The 27,163-nt window shown below is 37.6% G+C and overlaps 2 protein-coding genes and 1 pseudogene across 9 annotated transcripts in view; 2 read left to right on the forward strand and 1 right to left on the reverse strand.

The window, feature by feature from the left end:
• LOC146454240 (uncharacterized) overlaps nucleotides 1-6,170 on the forward strand; it is a 35,237-nt gene extending 29,067 nt beyond the window's left edge. Inside the window, exon 2 of the mRNA XM_085095718.1 lies at nucleotides 5,762-6,170. Coding sequence (XP_084951844.1) covers nucleotides 5,779-6,150 — 372 coding nt within the window. The 5' untranslated portion in view covers nucleotides 5,762-5,778 and the 3' untranslated portion in view covers nucleotides 6,151-6,170. The remainder of the gene's footprint in view (nucleotides 1-5,761) is intronic.
• The window catches only part of LOC146454235 (uncharacterized), a 223,135-nt gene that overhangs the window by 193,800 nt on the left and 2,172 nt on the right, over nucleotides 1-27,163 (reverse strand). The gene's annotated exons all lie outside the window — the stretch shown is intronic.
• Nucleotides 1-27,163, forward strand: part of LOC146454239 (uncharacterized) — a 113,163-nt pseudogene that overhangs the window by 81,112 nt on the left and 4,888 nt on the right. Inside the window, exons 28-29 of the transcript XR_014859298.1 lie at nucleotides 6,781-6,903; nucleotides 7,340-7,462. The product of XR_014859298.1 is annotated as an uncharacterized LOC146454239 (transcript). The remainder of the gene's footprint in view (nucleotides 1-6,780; nucleotides 6,904-7,339; nucleotides 7,463-27,163) is intronic.

Genomic DNA, 27,163 nt, shown 5'->3' on the forward strand with positions numbered 1-27,163 from the left:
TACGCATCGTACAAGCATGCTGGAACCAAACGAGGGTATAACATGTTTTATCAGTTTTAAAATGTCTAGTAACCCAAACAACAAAGATTAAATTGGTGGTCAGGTCGTAAAGATATTTACATAAAAGAGGAGGTCGGCTCAAACTATTAAGGCGCCTGAGATATCTAAAGCTAGTCAGTGGAATTAACGAACTTCTCCGGGAAAAAAGGGTTTGATAAATGTTAGTGATGTAGCTAGGATAGTGTAATGCACATATGGCGTTTGAGTTTAGGCGAAGGTATTCCCAAGCATTGTAACTGTGTTTAACAATTCAAGGGTATGAAAAAAATTAAAAATTGTGATTAAAGGCTTTCTAACCCAGCCTTTCCCAATGTGGTTAAGAGCAAATTTTGCCAAAATTTTAAAATCGTTTGCAATCCAGTTTATTTTATTTTTCTTCTGTCAGTTTGTGTCCTGCTTACCTACATTTCCAAATTTCTTTTTTTTTTTTACCTTCAAAAACGGGACCGAATACTGTAGACAACTACCTCATGAATTAGAAAATTGATCAGTAATCATTACCGAGAAGAGAATGATTTTCATTTTTCACGGGAAGGGAAAAGAAGAGGTAACAATATAATGACGAGAAAATAAACTGTAGCTTCCGAACACATGAATATTAAACATTCCTACAAACTTTACGGAGAGGCAATGAAGGATGTTATTTCTTCCGTCATAATGAAGGGTGAAGCGAAATGACGACAATCCTTAATAATTAATTACTTAAAGTTCAAACATTAAGACAATGTCATGACTTCAGATCAATACCTTATCAATATCTTTACTAATTAACCATTGTTGGGAAGAGCAGTATTTTCCTTCCGAAAGATAAAAGAAGATCTTACATTGAAGCTTGTTTACCAATGATAAGGCGTTTGTTTTATACCCTATTGTTTCAGTATCAGCTAAGAAAGGGTTGTAGTATTGATCCATCAAAGTATAAGTGGTGGAAAGTGCGGGAAACCGTTGTCAGCTAATTTAATGTTAGTTTGTTACATGCAGAAGCTTACAAAGAAAAAGATTAACAGTTGTGATGTATATCGGTGGTTTTATAATAAGGAACTTAACGCCAGACACACACTTGGCCAATTTGAAGTTTACAACTGTAAATGGTGCCCTTTGTCTAGTGACGATCGAAGCTGGTAGCCTTGCTCGTTTGCATGTCAACATGCGAGATCAAAACATGTTAAAGCAACATTGAAGACGCAATCACCTGCTAACAGTCTAGAAATTCGTTACATCAAGCTATTAAAAGCGAGGGCCTGATGGTCTATTGAGCGCTCCTGTTGAAAACGTGTTTCAAACATATCGGTAAGTGAATTCACACTAAATTCTTAAACTAGTTCGTATGATTTTTGCATGGGTGTGGTAACTGAGTGGAGATGTGGATACATATTTTTTTTACTAACAAGACACTGATCTTCATAGTAGGACAACCGGGTTCTGTAATCTTAATTTAAGTTGCACTCACTGAAAGGAATGTACTGAAGGTAGCCAAACATTCACTGTAAGGGCTATCACAGTAATCAGGAACGTGCTTAAGGCCGACCTCAAGCGGAGCCCAAGAGCAAAAAGTTTTAAACGTTCACTTCTTCACGTCGATTTTAAGAAATCAAATTCTTACGCAATCACTCATGCAGGCCAGTTTTTAACCTCGATAAATAGCCTTACGTAACAACCTTTCTACCTACCTAGCAAACCCAAGAAATTGGGTTCCGGTGTTTAGGTCGGTAATGATTACTGATCAATTTTCTAATACATGAGGTATAACGTAGATGTCTACAGTATTCAGTCCACATTTTTGGAGGTAAAAGAAAAATAAGAAATTTGGAAATGTAGTAAGCAGGACACAAACTAACAGAAGAAAAACTGGATTGCAAAAGATTTTATAATTTTGGCCAATTTTTTTTCCAATAAAATGTAAACTACGTTTTTTCGCTAACCCTAGCCTTCTTGGAAAAGGCTCGGTCAGAAAGCCTTTAATCTCAATTTTCATTTTTTTTTTTTCATACGTTTGAATTGTTAAACACTGTTAAAATGCTCGGAAATACCTTGGCTTAAACACAACACTATTACACTATCCAAGCTACATCACGAGCACTTTAAAAAAACCCTTTATTTCGGAGAAGTTTGTTAAAGGAATACCGGGCGGGGCCTTAATATTGAGGCTTGATTGTATAATGTTAACGTTTGGAGTTAAATAGACAAGAGTATTCTCTAATACAGGCAAGGAACGACTTCAACAACAGCAGGTAACACAATCGGACCATACCAAAGTAAAATCAGACTCATTCTGTATTCTTTAGAGTTTGTACCTACCATTCTTTCTTCTCTCTCTCTCATTCCCAGATCAGAATGACATTTCGGTTCATGTAGTGTAGTAAAGTAACATGTTCAACGTCGGACACGTGTAAAGTCTGACCATCTAAATACGCATCATACAAAGCATGCTGAAACCAAACGAGGGTATAACATGTTTTATCAGTTTTAAAATGTCTAGTGACCCAAAAAACAAAGATTAACTTCATGGTCGGGTCGTGAAGATATTTACATAAAAGAAGAGCTTGGCTCAAACTATAAAAGCGTAGAGATATCTAAAGCTAGTCAGTGGAATTAACAAACTTCTCCGGGAATAAAGGGCTTTTCAAATGTTAGTGATGTAGCTGGGATAGTGTAATCGCGTTTGAGTTTAGGCCAAGATATTCCCGAGCATTGCAACAGTGTTTAACAATTCAAGCGTATGAAATAAATTAAAAATTGCGATTAAAGGCTTTCTGACCGAGCCTTTCCCAAGATGACAAAAGGTGGGTTTAAGCAAATTTTGCCAAAATTATAAAATCGTTTGCAATCCAGTTAATTTTATTTTTCTTCTGTCAGATTGTGTCCTGCTTACCTACATTTCAAAATTTCTTATTTTTTTACCCTTCAAAAATGTGGACTGAATACTATAGACAACTACCTCATGAATTAGAAAATTGATCAGTAATCATTACAGAGAAGAGAATTACTTTCGTTTTTTACTGTTAGGGAAAAGAAAAGGTAACAATATAGAGACGAGAAAATAAACTGTAGCTTCCGAACACATGAATTGAAAAATTAAACATTCTTACAAAATTTACAGAAAGGCAATGAAGGATGCTATTGCTTCCGCCATAATGGAGGGTGAAGCGACAACCCTTAATAATTAATTACTTAAAGTTCAAACATTAAGACAATGTCATGACTTCAGATGAATACCTTATCAATATCGGTACTAATTAACCATTGTTGGGAACAGCAGTATTTTCCTTCCGAAAGAGAAAAGAAGATCTTACATTGAAGCTTGTTTACCAATGATTAGGCGTTTGCTTTATACCCTATTGTTTCAGTATCAGCTTAGAAAGAGTTGTAGTATTGATCCGTCAAAGTATAAGTGGTGGAAAGTGCGGGAAACCGATGCCAGCCAATTTAATGCTAGTTTGTTACATTCAGAATCTTAGAAAGAAAAAGATTAACAGTTGTGATGTATATCGGTGGTTTTATAATAAGAAACTTAACGCCAGACACACACTTGGCCAATTTGAAGTTTACAAATGTAAATGGTGCTTTTTGTCTAGTGACGCACGCAAGCTGGTAGTCGTGCTTGTTTGCATGGAAACATGCGTGATCAAAACATGTTAAAGCAACATTGAAGACGCAATCACCTGCTAAAAGTCTAGAAATTCGTTACATCAAGCTATTAAAAGCGAGGGCATGCTGGTCGATTGATCGCTCCTGTTGAAAACGTTTTCAAACATATCGGTAAGTGAATTCACACTAAATTCTTAAACTAGTTCGTATGATTTTTGTATGGGTGTGGTAACTGAGTGGAGATATGGATATATATATTTTACTAACAAGAAACTGACCTTCATAATAGTACAACCGGATTCTGTAATCTTAGTTTAAGTTGCATCAGCTGCAAGAAATGTTCTGAGTGGAGTGCAATTTGGTCAGAAATCATACGCGTAATTTCAAAATCGAACGAGCGGGCAATGCGAGTTTGATTTTAAATCACAAATATGATTTCAGACCAAAGTTGCACTACAAGAAGTTCATTTACCAATGTATTACACCCATTATTGAAATCACATAGTTTTTTGTCAGTATTAATATTTTTTTTCTTTCATATAGCCAGTTGTTGTTTTGTTTCTTCCTATGCTTGTCCACGGAACTTGATTCCAAGTAGCAATTACAGCCTCTTTTCCCAGTTCAACATGAGCAAGAGAACAGTGAGAGCTGACAGAGATCAGTGTCAAAATCTGCGCCACAATTTTGCAGCACCATATAACGTTTCACAGCTGTTTGAACTTTTTGGGAGGTATCATTTGAACCATGATAGAAAAGCAGCTCAGAAAGAATTCGCTAAAGTTTCGTGTCCTAATACATGTCAGTGAAGTGTAAGCTTTTCTTCATTCATTCAACTGTAGCAACGCACGCGGCGCCATCGTTTTGAACAGGTGTAAAAACTTCAAATTTCTCCACGCGCGATCCTCACCGGTCCGTATAAATAATTAGGAACTCCATCATTTGACGCGGAAAGTTTTTTGGAATTTCCAACCAAACATTTTTGTTAAATGGAAAGCTGCTCTCGTTTCAACTTTCGCTCAATGAGTAAAAAAAAACGGAGAAAACTCAAGGAAATGGTTACTACGCTGGCTACATACACATGACTCAAAGAAATTAAGGAAACAGAAAATACAAATTAACAAACCAAAGAAAAGCCACGGTAACTCACTCCACCAGAGGAGCATGAGCTCAAAATTGTGAAAGTTGGATAGCTTCGATATCCAACAGTGACATTTATAAAAACTACGATAGTTCTACAATGACGATGTATAATTTCGCCCCTTTTGGTCTAGGTAGGTAGCTTTTGGTGAAATGTTTGTATAGAGTTTCGCATTTAAATTGATTGTATTTTAGTGCTTGTAATTAAAAATAAGTTTTGAATATTTAATTAAACTTTTGGTCATATTGTCAAGAGAGTTAAAAAAATTTAGAATGCTTTTCAACAAAACAGTAAAAAATTTTAGGTCACCGACTTAGTTTTTGAGATAATTTGCAAAAACTGAAATTTAGAGGTCTTTACTGTAGAGGTGACCTGTTTCCATGGTAACCGGTATGACATCAGAACTAGCCTTAAAGTATTGCCCAACAACTGAGTAACACTGAAAGATGTATATATTTTGCCCACATGATCGGGTTCACTTTTTTGTAATCTTTCATCATTTTGCCAACACTACAACAATCAAAAACCCTTACGAGCCTTCTTAAAAGTGGATGTGCAAAAGATCTGGAACTGCAAAGTGTCACTGTGATACCCATGGTAATTGGGGCTCTTGGGACAGTGATCAAACACATTAAGATGTGGACTAGCAAGATGGGAACACCTGGTATCATTACCTTACTCCAGAAAGATTGTTTGTTGGGCACAGCCAAGATCTTAAGAAGGACCCTAGACACCTAAGGCTGAAGGAAATAGTTTAATGCTCTGGGGAAACAAGGCCACCTATACAAACTTATGGTGCGAGACATGAGCAAATAACAATAATAATAATAATAATAATAATAATAATAATGAGGATGATGATGATGATGATGATGATGATGATGATGATGATGCTCTTTATTTCTATAGTGTTATTTCTTAGCGCAATCTAAATGCAAAAATCTTGACTCTACTTTATCTTTAATTGTCTGGCAGTGACTAACGCAGAAGCGATGAAGCGTCTGTCGTGCTTCTCAGTTCTTCTTGTATTGGGACAACTGCTGTACAGAACCGAGGCTCAGCAATGCCCAGCCTCTAGAACCGAGCAGTCCATATCTGGATGGATGTTACAGCGACACATCTATAAGACAATGATGGCCGATCTAGGTCTTCACTGCCTGTTGGTCTGTCGTTCAGATGATCGATGCCAAAGTTTCAACTTTGTGATGTCTCTCCACATGTGTGAGTTTAGTGATCGGACCAAGGAAGCCAGACCGGAGGATTTCATTCCTGACCCAGACAGATTTTATTACAGACGAGACACAAATAGAGGTGAACTGATTCACATTGCCGATGGGAAACTTATTAAACACACACGAAAATAAATTATCATTTTATTTTTTTATTCCAGTCCCTCTCGGTTCCATCCCTGAGCTGGCAGCGAAATCATGCAAAGAAATAAAGGCGAGTGAAGGACAAGCGGTCAGCGGCAAATATTGGCTGTCATCCATAAAACCAAACATGGCGGTTCTTGCTTATTGCGACATGGAAACGGGAGGTGAGTTCGGTCAGACTTCAATTTTAGCTGTAAAAAAATTTAAATGATGTCAGGTTTCAATGCTATAGAAGTGCTAAGAAAGTAATATCCTTTTTTAATCAACAAAAACTTTTAATGACTGCATGATATGGCTTATCCCTGGAGAATGTGGATGTTAAGTGTATCGTTACTTTATAATCATTGCAAAGCATAGCTAATCGCTACCATCACTTTCTTCGCTATTATCATTGTTATTATCACATTATGATAGCATTATCAAGATCATCACCATCTACATTACTAAACATTAAACATCGACAAAATCAATGAGAGTTACTTACAGTAACAATCTCAAATTTTTGAAAAGAAAAACTTTTGCCTTGTGTCTAAAGATGATTGCCTTACTAATTAAGTTTCATATCTTTTTAATTGGGCCTCCAGTTATTGTCGTTTTTTGTTTTGTTTTCTTTTGTTTTAGATGCTGATGAATGCAACACTTCTTCCCCCGTATGTGACGTAAATGCGATATGCAACAACACTATTGGTTCTTATCGCTGTACGTGCAATCCCGGGTATTCTGGAGACGGAAGAACTTGCAAGGGTAAAAGAGCAGGATAAAAAATGATAGAAAACCTTCTATTTCGATGCGAATTGCAATTGCAAATTAAAGTAAATATTTAAAAGTGGGATGAAAAATAAAAATATCATTGCTGGGAGTAGGTTGGACTTTCCTTTTGAAACGGGTTAAGGGAAACGGAGTTAAGGACCTTATGACTTTGATCATAATTCATAACGTGAACACTACTTGATTTCTTTACCTCCATGACGCTATTTTACAGCCATTGTCAACGTTACGTGCAAAGCGGACTATCGGGATCTTTGCTTTCCATGTTGAAGAAATAAGTCATGTGAGATGTTAAACTCTTTGACATTCTTAATTAAAAAGGGTTTCTTAATGTGTTAGAAACCAATGACTACGTTTTTACTGCGAGGTGTTACTGTACAGTTGATCTTGGTATTTGTCTTCTCTCCACTAGATATTGACGAATGCACAACCCACACTCATGACTGTGACGTGAATGCTGTGTGCACTAACACTGCCGGCTCTCACAACTGCACCTGCAAATCTGGATTCACCGGGAGTGGAAAATCATGTTCTGGTAATGTAATGTATTGCTTCTCGTAATTTAAACTATTTTTGCAGCATGCGTTTTAGAGGGCATGACAGACAATTTATTATCAGCCACGTCTAATCCAAAAACATTCTTGACTAGGAGCTCAAATCATTGACTTATTCGGCATATAATTTTTAACGTGCGGTTTGTTTGCCTTGTGTACCCATTCTCCGCTTAAATTCTTCAGAATTTTGCTTTTATCTTGGTCGAGTTCATTAGCTTTCGGTTAAGATAGAATGGCAATGCCTCTCACTCGTTTTCTATCGCCTGTACAATCCACACAGTAGACGGGACACGAAGAACTCCCATGTATTTCGTGTAAACAAACGAAACTGTGGATTTCTTACGCTTCTGTTTAATTAACGTTGCCACATGTTGTTGTTCCAGTTCCGTTGTCATTTACAACAAATAGTCGCAAGGGACGTAATGGAGTCATCCAGACATTCACAGTTCCAAAAACTGCTCGCTACTTGATCAAAGCCTGGGGCGCGCGGGGAGGAACGCACTCGTACAACTATGGATACAAACCAGGAACTTACTATGGTGGGAGGGGTGCGTCTAAAGAGGGTGTATTCACACTAAATAAAGGAACTGTACTTAACATTGTGGTGGGTCAGAGGGGAGGTGATTCAGTGGAAGTGAACGGAGGACAATCCACTACCAGCACCGCAGCTTCATTGGGACTGTCTGTGGAGGACAATGCCGGTACAGGGGGTGGTGGAGGGAGTTTTGTTTATACCACAAGTAATGCGCTCTTGTTGGCTGCCGGAGGGGGAGGGGGTGCGTCTTCTGGACATAATGGAGTAGACGGTCAGTCAAGTACCTCTGGCACCAGTGATTCATCTCGGGTTCGAGGTGGAGGAACTGGGGGGCAGCCAGGTCAGTGTAACAATAAAAGTGCTAGTTACCATGGGGGAGTGGGTGCGGGTTGGTTTGCCCAGGGATGTGCTAGAGCCGGATCAAGTCATGGTGAGAGAGGAGGGTCACGTGCTCAGGGTTGGGTGGGAGGAAGAGCTGGAAATATGAATAGCGGATATAATGGGGGACCACCCCCTGGGGCGGTAGGAGGGTTTGGTGGTGGGGGAGGGGGATCGGAAGATAATGGTGCATCAGGTGGAGGAGGGGGTTACTCTGGGGGTGGAAGCGGTATCCATCTCCAGCAAGCTGGAGGGGGAGGGGGTTCGTATTGTAGTGGCACCAGCTGCTCTGGTGTAAATGGGGGTAACTCCGGAGATGATGGCCTTGTCCAGATTTTTGAGTTGTAATCCTAAAGGAATTATAAAGCTATGCTCCAATTTACACGTATATTCCTCTTCAATTTTAACAAATATCTCTTAGTAAATCTCTTAAAGTAAATCAGGGAGGGATTGTCAGTTTCATGAGCAGCGTGTCGCCCTCTAAACGGCTGATAATAGTTTTTACAAAAATTCATAAAAAGTTTCGGCCAAAGCAAATGAAGCTTCAAACAAGATGCGGTTGTTGGTTGTTTTTGATACAGTGAGTAGACCACCAACAGCTGGTTGTATTAACATAAGTGATTGTTAAAGAAAATGACTGGCTTGAGCTAGTCTTTGAACTTAAAAAAAAAGTAGTCGTAAGGTATTTTTAAGGTGAGGTTCCAATGTATGTTCACTTCCCTTATTTTTTTAATTTGCATTTTGGTTTATAATCAGTAATCCACTGTACAAAAATAGATGGCGACTGGTACATTTACTCATAATCTAACAAATGCTCATAAAAACGCACAAAAAGGTCTAAAACTTCAAACCTAGCATACACAATGTTGATAGCACAGGGACGAATTTCACGCAAAAAATATGGCTTTCTGTGTGTCTATTGATTTTAGCTGTGTTAGGTTCGCAAGGTATTGTGGTAATATGTACAACCGCCTTGTTAATCCGTACGGTGGATTACTCTTTTCATAGCTATTACGTCACGCTGTTTGAGCAAATCTTTTGTTTGTTTTTCTTAGATACTAAGGTCAATAATACCTCCCTTTGCAGCCTGAAGTTGTGACGAGGTGAACGCGAAGGGGGGGGGGGGGGGGTGGGGAAGATTCTTTGAAGGTAGGCTACAAGGCAGGGGTTACCAGCTGTTTGACTGCCCGTAGGGCGGTTGCTTTATAGCGAGCAAGTGGTGCAGAACTAACCATATGATTAGGAAGTACAGACGAACCTCTTTATTACAAACACCAGGGAGACAGGAATAAGTGTCCGCATTATAGAGGTGTCCATTTTTGAGAAAAAGGCTTTATATGGATTTCGGTCTCTCAGGGACCAAGTGAACTGTCCGTAATAGAGAGGTGTCCGTATTATAGAGGTGTCCATTTTGGTGGAGGAGGGTTTATATGGATTTCGGTCCCTCAGGGACCAAGTGAACTGTCCGTAACAGAGAGGTGTCAGTAAGGAGAGGTTCCACTGTAGTTTCCAGACTGTAGTACATCTTAAGAAGAAAGAGTAACTATAAATTAGTAAATTGATCGGCCATTGTTGTACACTGTGCCCGGGAGGGCACACAAGTTCAGTTATCAGTGTTAACTTAAAAGCTGCAAGGATAGCTGTTGGAATTATATCGTTAGATGAGTTGCCGTAGCGGCTTAGCGTACCTTCTATCCTATCACTAGTTACTTAATCCTTTAAAGGAGAAGTATCACGGTGATTTTGACCTTTCTTTGTGACAATGGTGCAATAACACCTTTACTTAGTTACAAAATAATTCTAGAACATCAAAAAAAAGAAATCAACTAAATTCTTGAAAGGAACAACTCAGGACCTGCTCCAGTGCATTTTGTGAACGAAAACGCGAGAACTTGAAAACAGTTAGCCTAATTTTTTTCAAGTTGCAGTCCATTTTAACTCAGTCCGTCTGTGGCCAGAGACACTCATCGGTTGCGATAGTACACTGGGGTGATAATTTACAACACATTTGAGCAATACGTTTAGATTTCTGTTGATAACAAAACGTTTTTAAGCTTTTGATACAACACCAAATTCCCGTGATACTTCCACTTGAAGCCCTAACAGTGATCAGCATCAAATTTCTCCTTGTACTATCAATGCTTATTAATCCCTCAGACAGGAGTCCTCAGGTCATGAGAATTAAGGATATGATCACCCAAGGTGAATTTTCTTGATATTTTAATAACTTCTCACCAATACTTTAATAAGACAAGTATGAGGACAAGTTAGGAGAATTTGTTCTTTGACATTAGAGGTTAAAGGGTTAATTAAGGGACAAATTGTAGGTTCCCGGATTGATTTAGCCAGAGCATAAATTTTTCACTGGTCTGAGAAGAACAGTACAAGGAAAGGAGGGGAGAATGTTACGGATTAAATTGACGGACAAATTATTCCTTTAAGTGAAAACTAGGGGAAGCTTGTGAAGGAACTGCTTGAGATTTGACTCTCCATACGACAAAAGACATTCTCCCTCCGCCAAGGTAACCTCTTTTCTTTGTCCTGTTAGGGTGCGTAGCAAGTGCGTACGTATACTGCGATAGGATAATCGACGGAAGGCGAGCGACTCACGTCCAAAAGTACGCCAGCACTCGCTACCAAGGTTACTGGCCAGGTAACTGGAGTACGCAAGTCGATAGGTGTACGTTCCTTTCAGACCAGTGCCTGTGGGATCACTGCGTGGGTGGAAATAGAGACAGCTGGGTGTAGAAATCGTTTAGGTTAATGATTGTATCCAAGTTAGTGTTGAATTGAAGCCCATTTTAAACTGTTAAAATTAATACGTGAAGAATAATTAAATGTCCTAATGACGAGTTCGTTAGTATTTTTGTTTTTCAAAATCTACTATACTTTGTTATTGAGCCACGTTGGGTCAGTTATTAAAAGACAGTTTAGACGGTGTTTAACAAAACGACGTTCTAAGCAATTTTTAAATTTACTTACAATCACGTCTAAACATTAATTGTCTGCTGCTGATGGAAATAAGAAGGCTAGCATCCCAAACTAGAAAACTATTTTCCTACTTAAAATAGACCACTTATAGACAGATTTAAAGGCCCACTGATTGTCTTAAGCCGCGGCCTAAGTTAAACTCTGTTTAAATAACTGGCCCGTTGTCTTTGCCATTTTGTTTTATACACTGAACTGATTTGATTTGTTTCTGCAAGCAATTGGTCCTTTGCAGTCTTTGCAGTTGACGATCGCATGGTACAGAATCCGTGCAGTTTACAATCGCATGGTACAGAATCCGCCGTGTTGGAGAGCAAGTTGCGCACTGGGACATCCGGAACAAAGCGACTTCATCCTGTCAGACTTGAATTGTCTTTGTTTTGTTTGTTCCAGAGTGTAGCTTGCTTGTTTCCAGTATGGTGGATTTTGTACCACGTGACCGGCGTTAACTGAAGGTCCCATTGGTCAATTGGTCAAATACAAATGCGATACTATTACGATATTAGTGATACCATTGCGATACTATTACGATATAAGTGATACCATTGCGATACTATTACGACATTAGTGACACCATCGCGATACTACTGCCATGTTGTAATTGATGTCTTCACTCAATATCACCTCGTGCGCTGTTATACAGAGCGACTACTTGCCGCCTCTTTAAGTAAGATGTATCCTAAGAGTTGTTTTGGAACATTAGTCTGTTGTAAATCCAACAACAGACTTTTGTCAAGATACACTACTTAGTATACATCTTAACGAAGGAGGGTTTCGTCAACCTAGCCCCTGAAACAAGCCTCTATCAAACAAACAGAAAGCAAACTTGTATTTTAACTTTTAATGCTCCTGGTTTCACGACAACAAACAACACTGATGAGCAGGGAACAAGAGATGTATTTTTTAATCACAGAGAAAGGACGACGGGAGATTATTTGAAGGGGTGAGTGAAATAAGGCCCTAAGTGACTTTTGATGTGAGGTCAAGTTCTCCTTTTGTTTCACAAGCGAATACAAGTAAATTTGGAAGGAGAATCTAGCAATTTATCAGAAGTCACTAAGGGCTTTTTTCCACGCACCCCTTCATTTGATGACTACTGTAACTATCGAGAGTTGGGAAAACTTTTGTGATGGTTATCGATAGTTGAAATTGCGACCCTCGAATTACTGTAAGTTGGAATCCTAACTATTGCGATAAATCGATCAGTAGTTCGATGTATTGTTATTCCTATGCTAGTAATTCTTCAGTTTTCACAATTTGTGGAGAAAGAAATACTCCCTCACCGTTGAGAAAAGTGAGGAAGCGAGGCTAAGTAATGTTTAAAACATGAGCGGTAGTCTTTTATCGGGATTTAAAACCACGAGACGCAGCCGGGTGGTTTTAGATCCGATAAAACATGTGCTAAGAGTTTTTTGAACGACTTCAAACCTGGAAAAGCGTGTGTCAAGAGAGTTCATAACAATGATGCTTTTGTGAACGTTGGGAATTAGCATACGAGAAAAACATTAAAAAACCGCATACTAATAAGGAGGAGGTTTTATCGCGTTTTAAAACCACTGCACGTGGTGTTTTATTGACCATTTGATAGGTCAATAGGCTTATGAATTTATTAATTAGTTTTTGAAAGCCGTGTGCGGATTGGTTAAAAGCTTTTTTTACACAAAAATTGGCCAAGTCAAAACAGCTCATTTTCAAAATAGTGTGATTTGAGGAAACTTATTGTGGTTACTTTGGATTCTTGGAGAATGCGCAATCGATGAAATTACTTTTTATAGTGTTATATACACAGGGTGCCCATCAAGATATAACACAAAACCGACTCCGCCCGCGACACGCTGCCATTCCTGCCACAATATGGCCATTCCCTGATGACGAAATCGACATCCGGGACATTGCAGGTCGGGGAAATAAACTTATAAAGGGTTGTGGTATTGATCCGTCAAAGTATAAGTGGTGGAAAATGCGGGAAACCGATGCCAGCCAATTCAATTTAATGACAGTTTGTCAAAGAATCTTAAAAAGACAGTGGTATACATGTATATCTGTAGTTTAATAATAAGACACTTTTCACCAAACATGCAATTTACTCCTTTCAGAAAGTGACTGTTTTGTAAGGTCCAGCAATATTGATTCTATGAGCTCATACATGATGCGCTTGAAAAATTAGTCTATCTGAGACCTTCTTTTGTGAAGTCTTGCAGCTAAGGCACGGTTCACACGTCGAACTTTACATGAGCCGAGCCTAATCATTTGATTCGGCGCATGTAAAGATCGACGTATGAATCAGTTAGGATCGACAGATTTGTATTTGGATCGACCCGCCGTTCTATTCGACTGCGCCAGTCGAACAGAACGGCAAAAGTTCGACTTCGATTCAGACGTCGAACTTTACATGTGCCGAACCAAATGCATACGTTACGTATAACTTATATAAATTTTATCTATCCCAGAGGTCTGTGCGTTTCATCGACTTGGCATGCGCAAAGGACTTCATTCTGCACAAGATGGCGGGAAAAGGGGAATGTGCTTTTTCTTCTTGTTTCGAAACAACCAAATATACTTCTCTGAGATGCGAAAGATTATTGAAAAAAGGAATCTATTCTTGATGTGCACACGCACTTTAAACGGACAGAAACTTTCCATTACAGGCTATATCAAAGGCGAAGCCTCAAGACTTCTCAGAACAAAATCTTCAAAAACAACATTTGAAGAAAACATTACTCTATTCAAACAGAGATTACGCTACAGAGGTTACCTTGATAACCTCGAAGTCAATTTCCGCGAAAGAACGCCGGCACTACAAAACAAAAAACTCGCAAAAACATTTTGTGTTTGTTACGGAATATCGCCCTTTTGTGCCTAACCTAAAACAATTCAGATGAGTAAATGGCACTTGATAGAAAATCGGCCTCTGCTAAGAGATATCTACAAAGACCCTTCCCTACTTTCGTACAGAAAAGGGAGATCTTTGAAAGACGTACTGGTAAGAGCAAATTAGCTTTGAAGGTCATATTCTTCATATCTCGACCAATAGGAGCCGTGTTTGGCCTGTTTTCATTATTTTACCAAACAAGCTCTTCCATGTCAGAATTCATCTTTCCCGCCATTTTGAATCTTGTTGGGTAAAAATAACAGCCGCTGACCACGAAAATCTATTTTCTCACTTTAACTTTAATTAAGTTCGACTTCAATTAGGTTCGACGTCTGAATCAGCTGCCAAACTTAATTATTTGGGTCGTCCTTAATCAGGGTATTAGGTTCGGCTCATGTAAAGTTCGACGTATGAACCGAGCCTAAGGCCCGGTTCACACGTCGAACTTTACATGAGCCGAGCCTAATCATTTGGTTCGGCGCATGTAAAGATCGACGTATGAATCAGTTAGGATCGACAGATTTGAATTTAAGTCGACCCGCCGTTCTATTCGACTGGCGCAGTCGAATAGAACGGCAAAAGTTCGACTTCGATTCATACGTCGAACTTTACATGTGCCGAACCAAATGCATACGTTACGTATAAATTATATTAATTATATCTATCCCAGAGGTCTGCGCGTTCCATCGACGTGGCATGCGCAAAGGACTTCATTCTGAACAAGATAGCGGGAAAAGAGGAATGTACTTGTTCTTCTTGTTTAGAAACAACTAAATATACTTGTCTGAGATGCAAAAGATTTAAAAAACGAATCTATTCTTGATGTGCACTCGCACTTCAAACTTACAGAAACTTTCCAATACAGGCTATATCAAAGGTGAAGCCTCAAGACTTCTCAGAACAAAATCTTCAAAAACAACATTTGAAGAAACCATTACTCTATTCAAACAGAGATTACGCTACAGAGGTTGCCTCGAATACCTTATAGATAAAAATCTCTCAGAAGTTAATTTCAGCGAAAGAAAGTCGGCACAACAGAACAAACAAAAAACACGCAAAAACATTTTGCAGTTTGTTACGGAATATCGCCCTTCTGTGCGCTAACCTAAAAAAATTCAGATGAGTAAATGGCACTTGATAGGAAATCAGCCTCTGCTAAGAGGGATCTACAAGACCCTTCCCTGCTTTCGTACAGAAAAGGGAGATCTTTGAAAGACGTACTCGACATATTCTTCCTATCTCGACGAATAGAAGCCGTGTTTGGCCTGTCTTCATTATAATAATAATAATAATAATAATAATAATAATAATAATAATAATAATCATAATCATAATCATAATCATAATCATAATCATAATCATAATCGTAATGATGATGATGATGATGATGATGATAATAATAATAATTTATTAACTTAATATAGCGCATTTTAACATTAAAATGATCAAAAGCGCTTAACATAAATTTAACTAAAAAGAATTATAAGAAATATCAATAAAAACTAATACTGAAATAAACAATTGACAACCCCCAATGCCATTTTACCAAACAAGCTCTTCCATGTCAGAATTCATCTTTCCCGCCATTTTGAATCTTGTTGAGAAAAAAACAACAGCCGCTGACCACGAAAATCTACTTTCTCACTTAAGCTTCGACTTCGACTTCAGTTAGGTTCGACGTCTGAATCAACTGCCGAACTTAATTATTTGGGTCGATCTTAATAGGTATTAGGTTCGGCTCATGTAAAGTTCGACGTATGAACCGGGCCTAGGGATGTGAATTGAGTCAGTACACCGAATCACATCGAATCGAAAGGTTAAAAAAACGTCAACATCGTTTTTTTTTTTTTTTTTGTTTAAAAAAAGTACTTGTTGTTATCAGGAATTTTGATTTCAAGTATTTATCAACAGGAAATAAAAGAATATGCTTCTCTTTTAAAGTCGCCAGGATTCTTAGGTTTTTTGTTCAATTAAGACTGCGGTGCAAGTTAAACTAAATACTCAACAGTAAAATAGTATAGCAACTTTCTACAAGGTTGGATCATTATATTTGGATTTTTAACAAGCTTGTAACTATCGCTAAAACTATTGTTTTGAAATCGGTTATCTTATCCCTAAAATCCCTAACAGGTCCTCAGAAGTATTAAATTACGCAATTTGTCGGTAGTCTTGTAAGTTGAAATATGTCCTCACTGGGTGCCATCAAGCACAAACGCCCCCGCCGATTCCTTTGGGCTCTTTGTCTTTAATTCTCCCCATCCGCAGATCCACAGAGGAGCCCGTTGTGCATCATTTTTTCACGAGTTTAGTATAAAGAAGCCCGTTTTTTTCCTATTCTAACTACTTTTGCACTCTATTGACATTAAATAACAAGGATTTATCCTTTAAGTGCACATGTTTAAAAAAGTAAATATTGTCCTTTGCCAAGTGATGCACGGAAAGCTGGTAGTCGTGTTTGTTTGTCAGAAAAATAGCTGATGTAGCTGCATGGGACAGAAAGCGCGTAATGACGTTTGTGTTTAAAGTATTTCCGAGCATTTTAACAGGGTTTAACAATTCAAGCGTATGAAAAAATTGAAAATTGCGTTTAAAGGCTTTCTGAACGAGCAATTTCCCAAAGTGGGTTTGAGCAAACATTTGGTTTACATTAGAATTAAAATCTTGCCAAAATTATAAAATCGTTTGCAATCCAATTGATTTTATTTTCTTCTGTATTTGTGTCGTGCTTACTACATTCCAAATTTCTAATTTTTTACCCTCAAAAAGATGTACTGAATACTGTAGACAACTTCCTCGTGAATTAGAAAATTGATCAGCAATCATTATCGAGAAGAGAATAATTTTTGTTTCTCACTGGAAGGGAAAAGAAGAGGTAACAATATAGTGACGAAAAAGTAAATTGTACCTTCCGAACACATAAATTGAAAATTTTTAAAACTTTCCTACAAAATTGACAGAGAGGCAATGAAGGTTGTTATTGCTTCTGCCATAATGAAGGGTGAAGCGAAATGACGACGACCCTTAATAATTAATTACTTGAAGTTGAAACATTAACACATTTTCTAGACTCTATCTTACTAATACCTAACCGGCTCAATGATTCGGTCAGGAAGAACGATATTTTCCTACTGAACGAGAAAAGAAGGTCGTACATGTTGGTAATAAAAAAATAATTATATTTTTCCCAATGATAAGGCATTTGTTTGAGTTTTTAACTTGTAAACTATTCTCACTGGGTGCTATCAAGCACAAGCGCACCCGCCGATTCCTTTGGGGTCTTTGTCTTAAATTCTCCCCATCCGCAGATCCACAGAGGAGCCTGTTGTGCATCATTTTTTCACGAGTGTAGTATAAAGAGGCCGGTTTTTTTCCTATTCTCACTAATTATGCACTTTATTGACATTTAATAACAAGGACTTATCCTTTAAGTGGCCATGTTTAAATAAGTAAATATTGTCCTTTGCCTAGTGACGCACGGAAAGCTGATAGTCGTGTTTGTGTGTCAGAAAAATAGGTGAGTAAAATATCTTAAAGCAACATTCAAGACACAACCTGCAAAGAATCAACAAATTTAGATCATGCAATTAAACGCGAGTGGCCTTCTGACTGATTCACCGCTGCCCTTTGGATTTCAAACAGATCGGTAAGTGTCATTCAAACTAAATGTTAAAACTCGTTTCTATGATTTTTGCATAGAAGCGGAGGTGTGGTAATTCAGTGGACATCTAAAAACTAAAACAAAAATAGCCTCCGGCAGGTCTTTAGGTCTAACAGGTATGAAGGAATACCGGCTGGGGCTTAATATTGGGGCTGGGTTGTACAATTTCAATTTAAGGCATTAAATAGACAAGAGTATTCTCTAATGTAGACAAGAAACGGTTTCAAAAACAGCAGGTAACACAATTGGACCATGCCAAAGTGAAATAAGACTCATTCTGTATTCTTTAGAGTTTGTACCATTCTTTCTTCTCTCTCTCATTCCCAGTTTCGGTTCATGTAGTGTAGTAAAGTAACATGTTAAACGTCGGACACGTGTAAAGTCTGACCATCTGAATACGCACCGTACAAGCATGCTGAAACCAAACGAGGGTATAAGATGTTTCATCAGTTATAACATGTCTAGAGGTCCCAAAAAAACAAAGATTAATAATATGGTGGTCAGGTCGTGAAGATATTTACATAAAAAAGGAGCTCGGCTCAAACTATTAAGGCGTGGAGATATCTAAAGCTAGTCAAACTTCTCCGAGTATAAAGGGTTTTATAAATGTCAGTGATGTAGCTGCATGGGACAGAAAGCACGTAATGGCGTTTGTGTTTAAGGTATTTCCGAGCATTTTAACAGGGTTTAACCGAATTCAAGCGTATGAAAAAATTGTCGATTACGTTTAAAGGCTTTCTGACCGAGCTTTTCCCAAGTCGGTTTGAGCAAAAACTTAGTTTACATTTTATTAGAATTGAACTTTTGCTAAAATTATGTAATCGTTTGCAATCCAATTGATTTTATTTTCTTCTGTATTTGTGTCCTTCTTACTACATTTCCAAATTTCTTATTTTTTACCCTCAAAAATGTGGACTGAATACTGTAGACAACCACCTCATGAATTAGAAAATTGATCAGTAATCATTTCCGAGAAGAGAATAATTTTCATTTCTCGCTGGAAGGGAAAAGAAGAAGTAAAATTATAGTGACCGGGAAAGTACATTTTACCTTCCGAACACATTAATTGAAAATTTAAACATTCCCACCAAATTGGCAGCAAGGCAATGAAGGTTGGTATTGCTTCCGCCATATTGAAGTGTGAAATGAAATGAAGAGGACCCTCAATAATTAATTACTTGAAGTTACAACATTAAGGCATTGTCAAGACTCCAGATGAACACCTTATCAATATCCTCACTAATTAACAATTGTTGGGAAGAGCAGTATTTTCCTTTCGAAAGACGGAAAAAAAATCTTACATATTAGTGAAGCTTGTTTACCAATGATTAGGCGTTTGTTTCAAACCATTATTGTTTTATCAGCTAACAAAAAGTTGTGGTACTGATCCGTCAAAGTATAAGTTGTGGAAAGTGCAGGAAATAGATGCCAGCCAATTTATTGTTAGTTTGTTAAAGAAGTTTTAAAAAAGGATTAACAGTTGTTATGTATATCTGTGATTTTATAACAAGAAACTTTACGCCAGGAACACATTTGCCAAATGCAAATATCGCCCTTTGTCTAGTAACGGACGAGAGCAGGTAGTCGTGCTTTGCATGTGAAAATGCGTGAGCAAAATATATTAAATCAACATTCAAGACAAAACCACCTGCAGAAAGTCTAGAAATTTACATCACGCCATTAAAATCGAGGGCCTGTTGGCCGATTGGCCGATATTGTCCGGAAAACGTTATTCATCCAGATCGGTAAAGTGAATTCAAACTAAATTTTAAAACTAGTTTCTATGATTTTTGCAAGGGTGTGGTAGCTGAGTGAAGACATGAATTCATAACTTTTTTTACTAACAAGAAACTGACCTTCATTATAGTACAACCAAGTTCTGTCCGTCTTAATTTAAGTTGCACTTGCTGCAAGAACTGTTATGAGGGTAGCCGAACATTCACTATAAGGGCTAACAAAGTAATAAAACATGCTTAACACCGACCTTAAACGAAGTCTAAAGCTAGTCAGTGGTATTAACAAACTTCTCCGGGAATAAATAGCTTTTCAAATGTTAGTGATGTAGCTGCATGGGATAGAACGCGCGTAATGAGGCTTTCCTAGGTGGGTTTGAGCAAAAACTTAGTTTACATTTTGTATTTTGTCATGCTTACTACATTTCTAAATTTCTCATTTTTTCCCTGAAAAATGTGGACCTGAATACTGTAGACAACTACCTCATGAATTAGAAAATTCAGTGATCAGTAATTATTTCCGAGAAGAGAATGATTTTCGTTTCTTACTGGAAGGTAAAAGAAGAGGTAACTGCGACTAAAAAGTAAATTGTACCTTCCAAACACATAAATTCAAAATTTTAACATTCCTACAAAAGTGTCAGAAAGGCAATGAAGGTTGTTATTGCTTCCGCCATAATGAAGGGTGAAGCGAAATGAAGAGGACCCTTAATAATTAATTACTTGAAGTTCAAACATTAAGACATTGTCAAGACTCCAGATGAATACCTTATCAATATCCTTACTAATTTATTATTGCTGGAAAGAGCAGTATTTTTCTACCGAAAGAGAAAAGAAGATCTTACATGTTGGTGAGAAGAAATTGAAGCTTCTTTACCAATGAGTAGGCGTTTAGTTTGATACCATTATTGTTTTATCAGCTAAGAAAGGGTTGTAGTATTAATCCGTCAAAGTATAAGTGATGGAAAGTGCGAGAAACTGATGGCAGGCAATTTAATGTTAGTTTGTTAAAGAATCTTAAAAAAAAAGAATTAACAGTTGTGATGTATATCTGTGGTTTTATAGCAAGAAACTTTACACCAGACACACACTTGTCCAATTTGAAGTTTACAAATGCAAATAGTGCCCTTTGTCTAGTGACGCACGAGAGCTTGCTTGCTGTGTAAAAATGCGTGAGCAAAATATATTAAAGCAACATTCAAGACAAAACCACCTGTAAGAAATCTAAGCATTTACATCACGCCATTAAAAGCGAGGGCCCGCTGGCGGATTGACCGATACTGTCCGGAAAATGCTATTTATCCAGATCGGTATGTGAAATCAAACTAAATTTTAAAACTAGTTTCTATGATTTTTGCAAGGGTGTGGTAGCTGAGTGAAGACATGAATTCATAACTTTCTTTACTAACAAGAAACTGACCTTCATTATAGTACAACCAATTTCTGTCCGTCTTAATTTAAGTTGCACTTGCTGCAAGAACTGTTATGAGGGTAGCCGAACATTCACTATAAGGGCTAACAAAGAAATAAAACATGCTTAAGACCGACCTTAAACGAAGTCTAAAGCTAGTCAGTGGTATTAACAAACTTCTCCGGGAATTAATAGTTTTTCAAATGTTAGTGATGTAGCTGCATGGGATAGAAAGCGCGTAATGAGGCTTTCCTAGGTGGGTTTGAGCAAAAACTTAGTTTACATTTTGTATTTTGTCATGCTTACTACATTTCTAAATTTCTCATTTTTTCCCTGAAAAATGTGGACCTGAATACTGTAGACAACTACCTCATGAATTAGAAAATTCAGTGATCAGTAATCATTTCCGAGAAGAGAATGATTTTCGTTTCTTACTGGAAGGGAAAAGAAGAGGTAACAGCGACGAAAAAGTAAATTGTACCTTCCAAACACATAAATTCAAAATTTAAACATTCCTTCAAAATTGTCAGAAAGGCAAGGAAGGTTGTTATTGCTTCCGCCATAATGAAGGGAAGAGCAGTATTTTTCTACCGAAAGAGAAAAGAAGATCCTACATGTTGGTGAGAAGAAATTGAAGCTTGTTTACCAATGAGTAGGCGTTTAGTTTGATACCGTTATTGTTTTATCAGCTAAGAAAGGGTTGTAGTATTAATCCGTCAAAGTATAAGTGGTGGAAAGTGCGAGAAACTGATGCCAGGATTTGTTAGTTTGTTAAAGAATCTTTAAAAAAAGGATTAACAGTTGTGATGTATATCTGTGGTTTTATAGCAAGAAACTTTACACCAGACACACACTTGTCCAATTTGAAGTTTTCAAATGCAAATAGTGCCCTTTGTCTAGTGACGCACGAGAGCTGGAAGTCGTGCTTGCTTGCATGTAAAAATGCGTGAGCAAAATATATTAAAGCAACATTCAAGACAAAACCACCTGTAAGAAATCTAGACATTTACATCACGCCATTAAAAGCGAGGGCCTGCTGGCCGATTGACCGATACTGTCCGGAAAATGTTATTTATCCAGATCGGTATGTGAAATCAAACTAAATTTTAAAACTAGTTTCTATGATTTTTGCAAGGGTGTGGTAGCTGAGTGAAGACATGAATTCATAACTTTCTTTACTAACAAGAAACTGACCTTCATTATAGGACAACCAATTTCTGTCCGTCTTAATTTAAGTTGCACTTGCTACAAGAAATGTTCTGAAGGTATCAGAACGTTCACTGTAAGAGCTATCAAAGAAATAAATCATGCTTAAGACCGACCTCAAACGAAACCCCATAGCAAAAAGTTTTAACATCAATTCTTCACATCAATTTTAAGAAATCAAATTCTTACGCAATCACTCATGCAAGTCAGTTTTTAACCTCGTTTAATAGTCTTACGTAACAACCTTCCTACCTACCAAGCAAACTCAAAAAATTTGGTTCAGGTTTTTAGGTCCAGCAGGGATAAAGGAATACCGGGCGGAGCCTTAATATCGTGGCTAGGTTGTATCGTATTAATGTTTGAAATTAAACAGACAAGAGTATTCTCTGATGTAGGCCAGAAACGGCTTCAAAAAAAGCAGGTAACACAATTGGACCATACCAAAGAGAAATCGGAGTCATTCTGTATCCTTTATGGTTTGTACAATTCTTTCTTCTCTCTCTCATTCCAAGATCAGAATGACATTTCGGTTCATGTAGTGTAGTAAACTACCATGTAAAACGTCGGTAACGTGTATTTAAAGTCTGGCCATCTAAATACGCATCATACAAGCATCCTGAAACCAAACGAGGGTATAACATGTTTTATCAGTTTTAAAATGTCCAGTGGTCCCAAAAAACAAAGCTTAACTTGGTGGTCGGGTCGTGAAGATATTTACACAAAAGAGGAGCTTGACACAAAGTATTAAGGCGTAGAGATATCTAAAGCTAGTGAAATTAACAAACTTCTCCAGGAATAAAGGGTTTTTTATGTAGCTGCGTGGGACAGAAAGCGCGTAATGACGTTTGTGTTTAAGGTATTTTCGAGCCTTTTAAAACAGGGTTTAACAATTTAAGCGTGTGAAAAAATTGAAAATTGCGTTTAAAGGCTTTCTGACCGAGCCTTTCCCAAGGTGGGTTTGAGCAAAAACTTAGTTTATATTTTATTAGAGTTGAACTTTTGCCATAATTATATAATCGTTTGCAGTCCAATTGATTTTATTTTCTTCTGTATTTGTGTCCTGTTTACTACATTCCAAAGTTCTTATTTTTTACCCTCAAAAATATGGACTGAATACTGTAGACAACTACCTCATAATTAAAAGGGATTTGCTGAAGCAAAGACATGCAAAAATTACAGAGAGATTTAAGGTTCGACGTTTCGGAGTCATCTTGACTCCATTATCAAGAGAAAAAATCAGTTTGTGAACGCGGATATTTAAATAGGCTAGAGCTGAAAATTAACATATTAATAGATGGTCAAACAAATACTTTAGCGCGAATTGAATCAGTTTGTCTGAAGCCAGAACTGAACGTGCAAACTGATTCAATTCGCGCTAAAGTATTTGTTTGACCATCTATTAATATGTTAATTTTCAGCTCTAGCCTATTTAAATATCCGCGTTCACAAACTGATTTTTTCTCTTGATAATGGAGTCAAGATGACTCCGAAACGTCGAACCTTAAATCTCTCTGTAATTTTTGCATGAACTACCTCATAAATTAGAAAATTGATCACTAATCGTTACCGAGAAGAGAATGATTTTCGTTTCTGACTGGAAGGGAAAAGAATAAGTAAAATTATAGTGACGGGAAGGTAAATTGTACCTTCGGAACACATAAATTGAAAATTTAAACATTCCTACAAAATTGACAGAAAGGCAATGACGGTTGTTATTGCCATAATGAAGGGGGAAGATTAATAATTAATTACTTGAAGTTCAAACATTAAGACATTGTCAAGACTCCAGATGAATACCTTATCGATACCTTACTAATTAATCATTGCTGGGAAGAGCAGTATTTTCCTACATAAGGAGAAGAAGATCTTACATGCTGGTGAGAAGAAATTGAAGCTTTTTTACCAATAATTAGGCGTTTGTTTGATACCATTATTGTTTTATCAGCTAAGAAAGGGTTGTGGTATTGATCCGTCAAAGTATAAGTGGTGGAAAGTTCGGAAAACAGATGCCAGTGAATTTAATTTTAGTTTATCATAGAATTTTAAAAAAGGGATTAACAGTTGTGATGTATATATGTATATTTTTATAACAAGAAACTTTACGCCAGAGAGACAGTTGTTCAATTTGAAGTTTACAAAGGTAAATGGTACCCTTTGTCTAGTGACGCACGCAAGCTGGTAGTCGTGCTTCTTTGCATGTAAAACTGCGTGAGCAAAATACATTATGCAGCATTCAAGGCACAATCACCTGCTTAAAGTCTAGAAATTCCGTGTTACATCAAGCTATTAACGGCGACGGCCTCCTGGCTGATTGACCGCTGCTGTTAAAAACGTTTTATACGTTCACTTCTTCACATCAATTTTAAGAAATCAAATTCTTAGGCAATCACTCATGCAAGTAAGTTGTTACCCTCGAAAAAAAGTCTTACCTACCAAACTAAAAGAAAATGGGTTCCGGTTAGGTTTAGCAGGGATAAAGGAATACCGGGCAAGGCTTAATATCGGGGCTGGGTTGTATAGTATCAATGTTTGAAATTAAATAGGCAAGAGTATTCTCTAATGTAGGCATAAAGCGGCTTCAAAAACAGCAGGTAACACAATCGGATCATGCTAAAGTGAAATCGGAGTCATTCTGTATCCTTTAGAGCTTGTACCATTCATTCTTCTCTCTCTCTCTCATTCCCAGATCAAAATGACTCTTCGGTTCATGTAGTATCGGGACGCCTAAAGTCTGACCACAGGAAGTCCACAAAAGTGGTGATAAAGAAAAAGAAATATTGGTTTACATTGTTAGTTTCTTGTTGTTTTTTATTGGGTTCATTTGCATCCATTTTACACATATACGACAGCACTGAAAGAAGTGGTGTCCTGAGCTGCTTTGTGCACGAGCGGATCTGAGCTTTGCTGATTATTAATTTAAATTGAACTGAGTGGAGTGCAATCTGGTCTGAAATCATACGCGTGACTTCAAAATCGAACGAGCGCGCAGCGCGAGTTCAATTTGAAATCACAAGTATGATTTCAGACCAAAATTGCACTACACGAAGTTCAATTACCGCTGTATTACACCCATTTTTGAACTCACATAGTTTTTTTTGTCAGTATTACTATTTTTTCTTTCATGTAGCCAGTTATTGTTTTGTTTCTTCCTATGCGTTTCCACGGACCTTAATTCCAAGTAGCAAAAGCCTCTTTTTCCGGTTCAACATGAGCAAGAAAACAGTGAGAGCTGACAGAGCTCAGTGCAAAAAACTGCGCCACAATTTTGCAGCATCATATAACGTTTCACAGCTGTTTGAACGTTTTGGAAGGCATCACTTGAACCGTGATACAAAAGCAGCTCTGAAAGAATTCGCTTAAGTTACGTTTCCTAATGGTGTCGGTCAAGTGTAAGCTTTTCTTCATTTATTCAACTGTACCAACGCACGCAGCGCCACCGTTTTGAACAGATGTAGAAACTTCAAATTTCTCCACGCGCCATCCTCACCGGTCCGTGTAAACAGTAAGGAGCTCCTTCATTTGACGCGGAAAGTTGCCGGAATTTCCAAATTTCGCTCGATGTGTAAAAAAAAAAACCGGAGAAGACCCAAGAAGTTACTACGCTGGCTACATACACATGACTCAAAGTAATAAAGTGAACAGAAAATAAAAATTAACAAATAAAAAAAAAAAGCCACGGTAACTCACTCCACCAGAGGAGCATGAGCTCAAAATTGTGAAACTTTGATAGCTTTGATATCCAACAGTGACATTTGTAAAAACTACGATAGTTCTTCGATGACGATGTATAATTTCACCCCCCGATCTAGGTAGGTAGCTTTTTGTAAAACGTTTGTATAGAGTTTCGCAATTAAATTGATTGTATTTAAGTGCTTTTAAAATAAGTTTTGAATTTTTAATTTAAGTTTTTGGTCGTATTGCCAAAAGAGTTAAAGAATTTTGGATGCTTTCCAAGAAAGTTCTAATAACGGTAGGGCACCGACTTAGTTTTTGAGATAATTTGCAAAATCTGAACTTTAGATGTCCTTTTTGTAGAGCTAACGTGTTTCCATGGTAACCTGTATGACGTCAGAACTAGCCAAACTGAGTTACAAAAATGTATATATTTGTCCACGTGATCGGATTCACTTTTTTGTAATCTTTTATCATTTTACTAACACTACACAAATGAAAAACCCTTACGAGCCTTCTTAAAGGGGGAAGCACAAAAGATCTGGAACTGCGAAGTGTCTCTGTCATACCCATGGTAACTGGGCCTCTTGGAGCAGTGATCAAACACCTGAAGATGTGGTTTAGCAAGATGGGAACACCTGGTATCATTACCTTATTCCAGAAAGATTGTTTGTTGGGCACAGCCAAAATCTTAACAAGATCCTAACAAGGACCCTAGACACCTGACCTAAGGCTAAAGGAAATAGGTTGATCCTCTGGGGAAACATAGCCACCAATATAAACTTATGGTGTGAGACATGAACAAATAATAATAATGATAATAATAATAATAATGATGATGATGATGATGATGATGATGATGATGATGATGATGATGATGATGATGATGATGATGCTCTTTGTTTCTATAGTGTCATTTCTTAGAGCAATCTAAATGCAAAAATCTTGACTCTACTTTATCTTTAGTTGTCTGGCAGTGACCAACGCAGAAGCGATGAAGCGTCTGTCATGCTTCGCAGTTCTTCTTGTATGGGGACAACTGCTGTACAGAACCGAGGCTCAGCAATGCCCAGCCTCTAGAACCGAGCAGTCCATATCTGGATGGATGTTACAGCGACACATCTATAAGACAATGATGGCCGATCTAGGTCTTCACTGCCTGTTAGTCTGTCGTACAGATGATCGATGCCAAAGTTTCAACTTTGTGATGTCTCTCCACATGTGTGAGT

Source organism: Pavona decussata, unplaced genomic scaffold, assembly GCF_977016875.1.
Source record: "Pavona decussata unplaced genomic scaffold, jaPavDecu1.1 SCAFFOLD_307, whole genome shotgun sequence".
In the NCBI taxonomy this organism is placed as follows: Eukaryota; Metazoa; Cnidaria; class Anthozoa; order Scleractinia; family Agariciidae; genus Pavona; species Pavona decussata.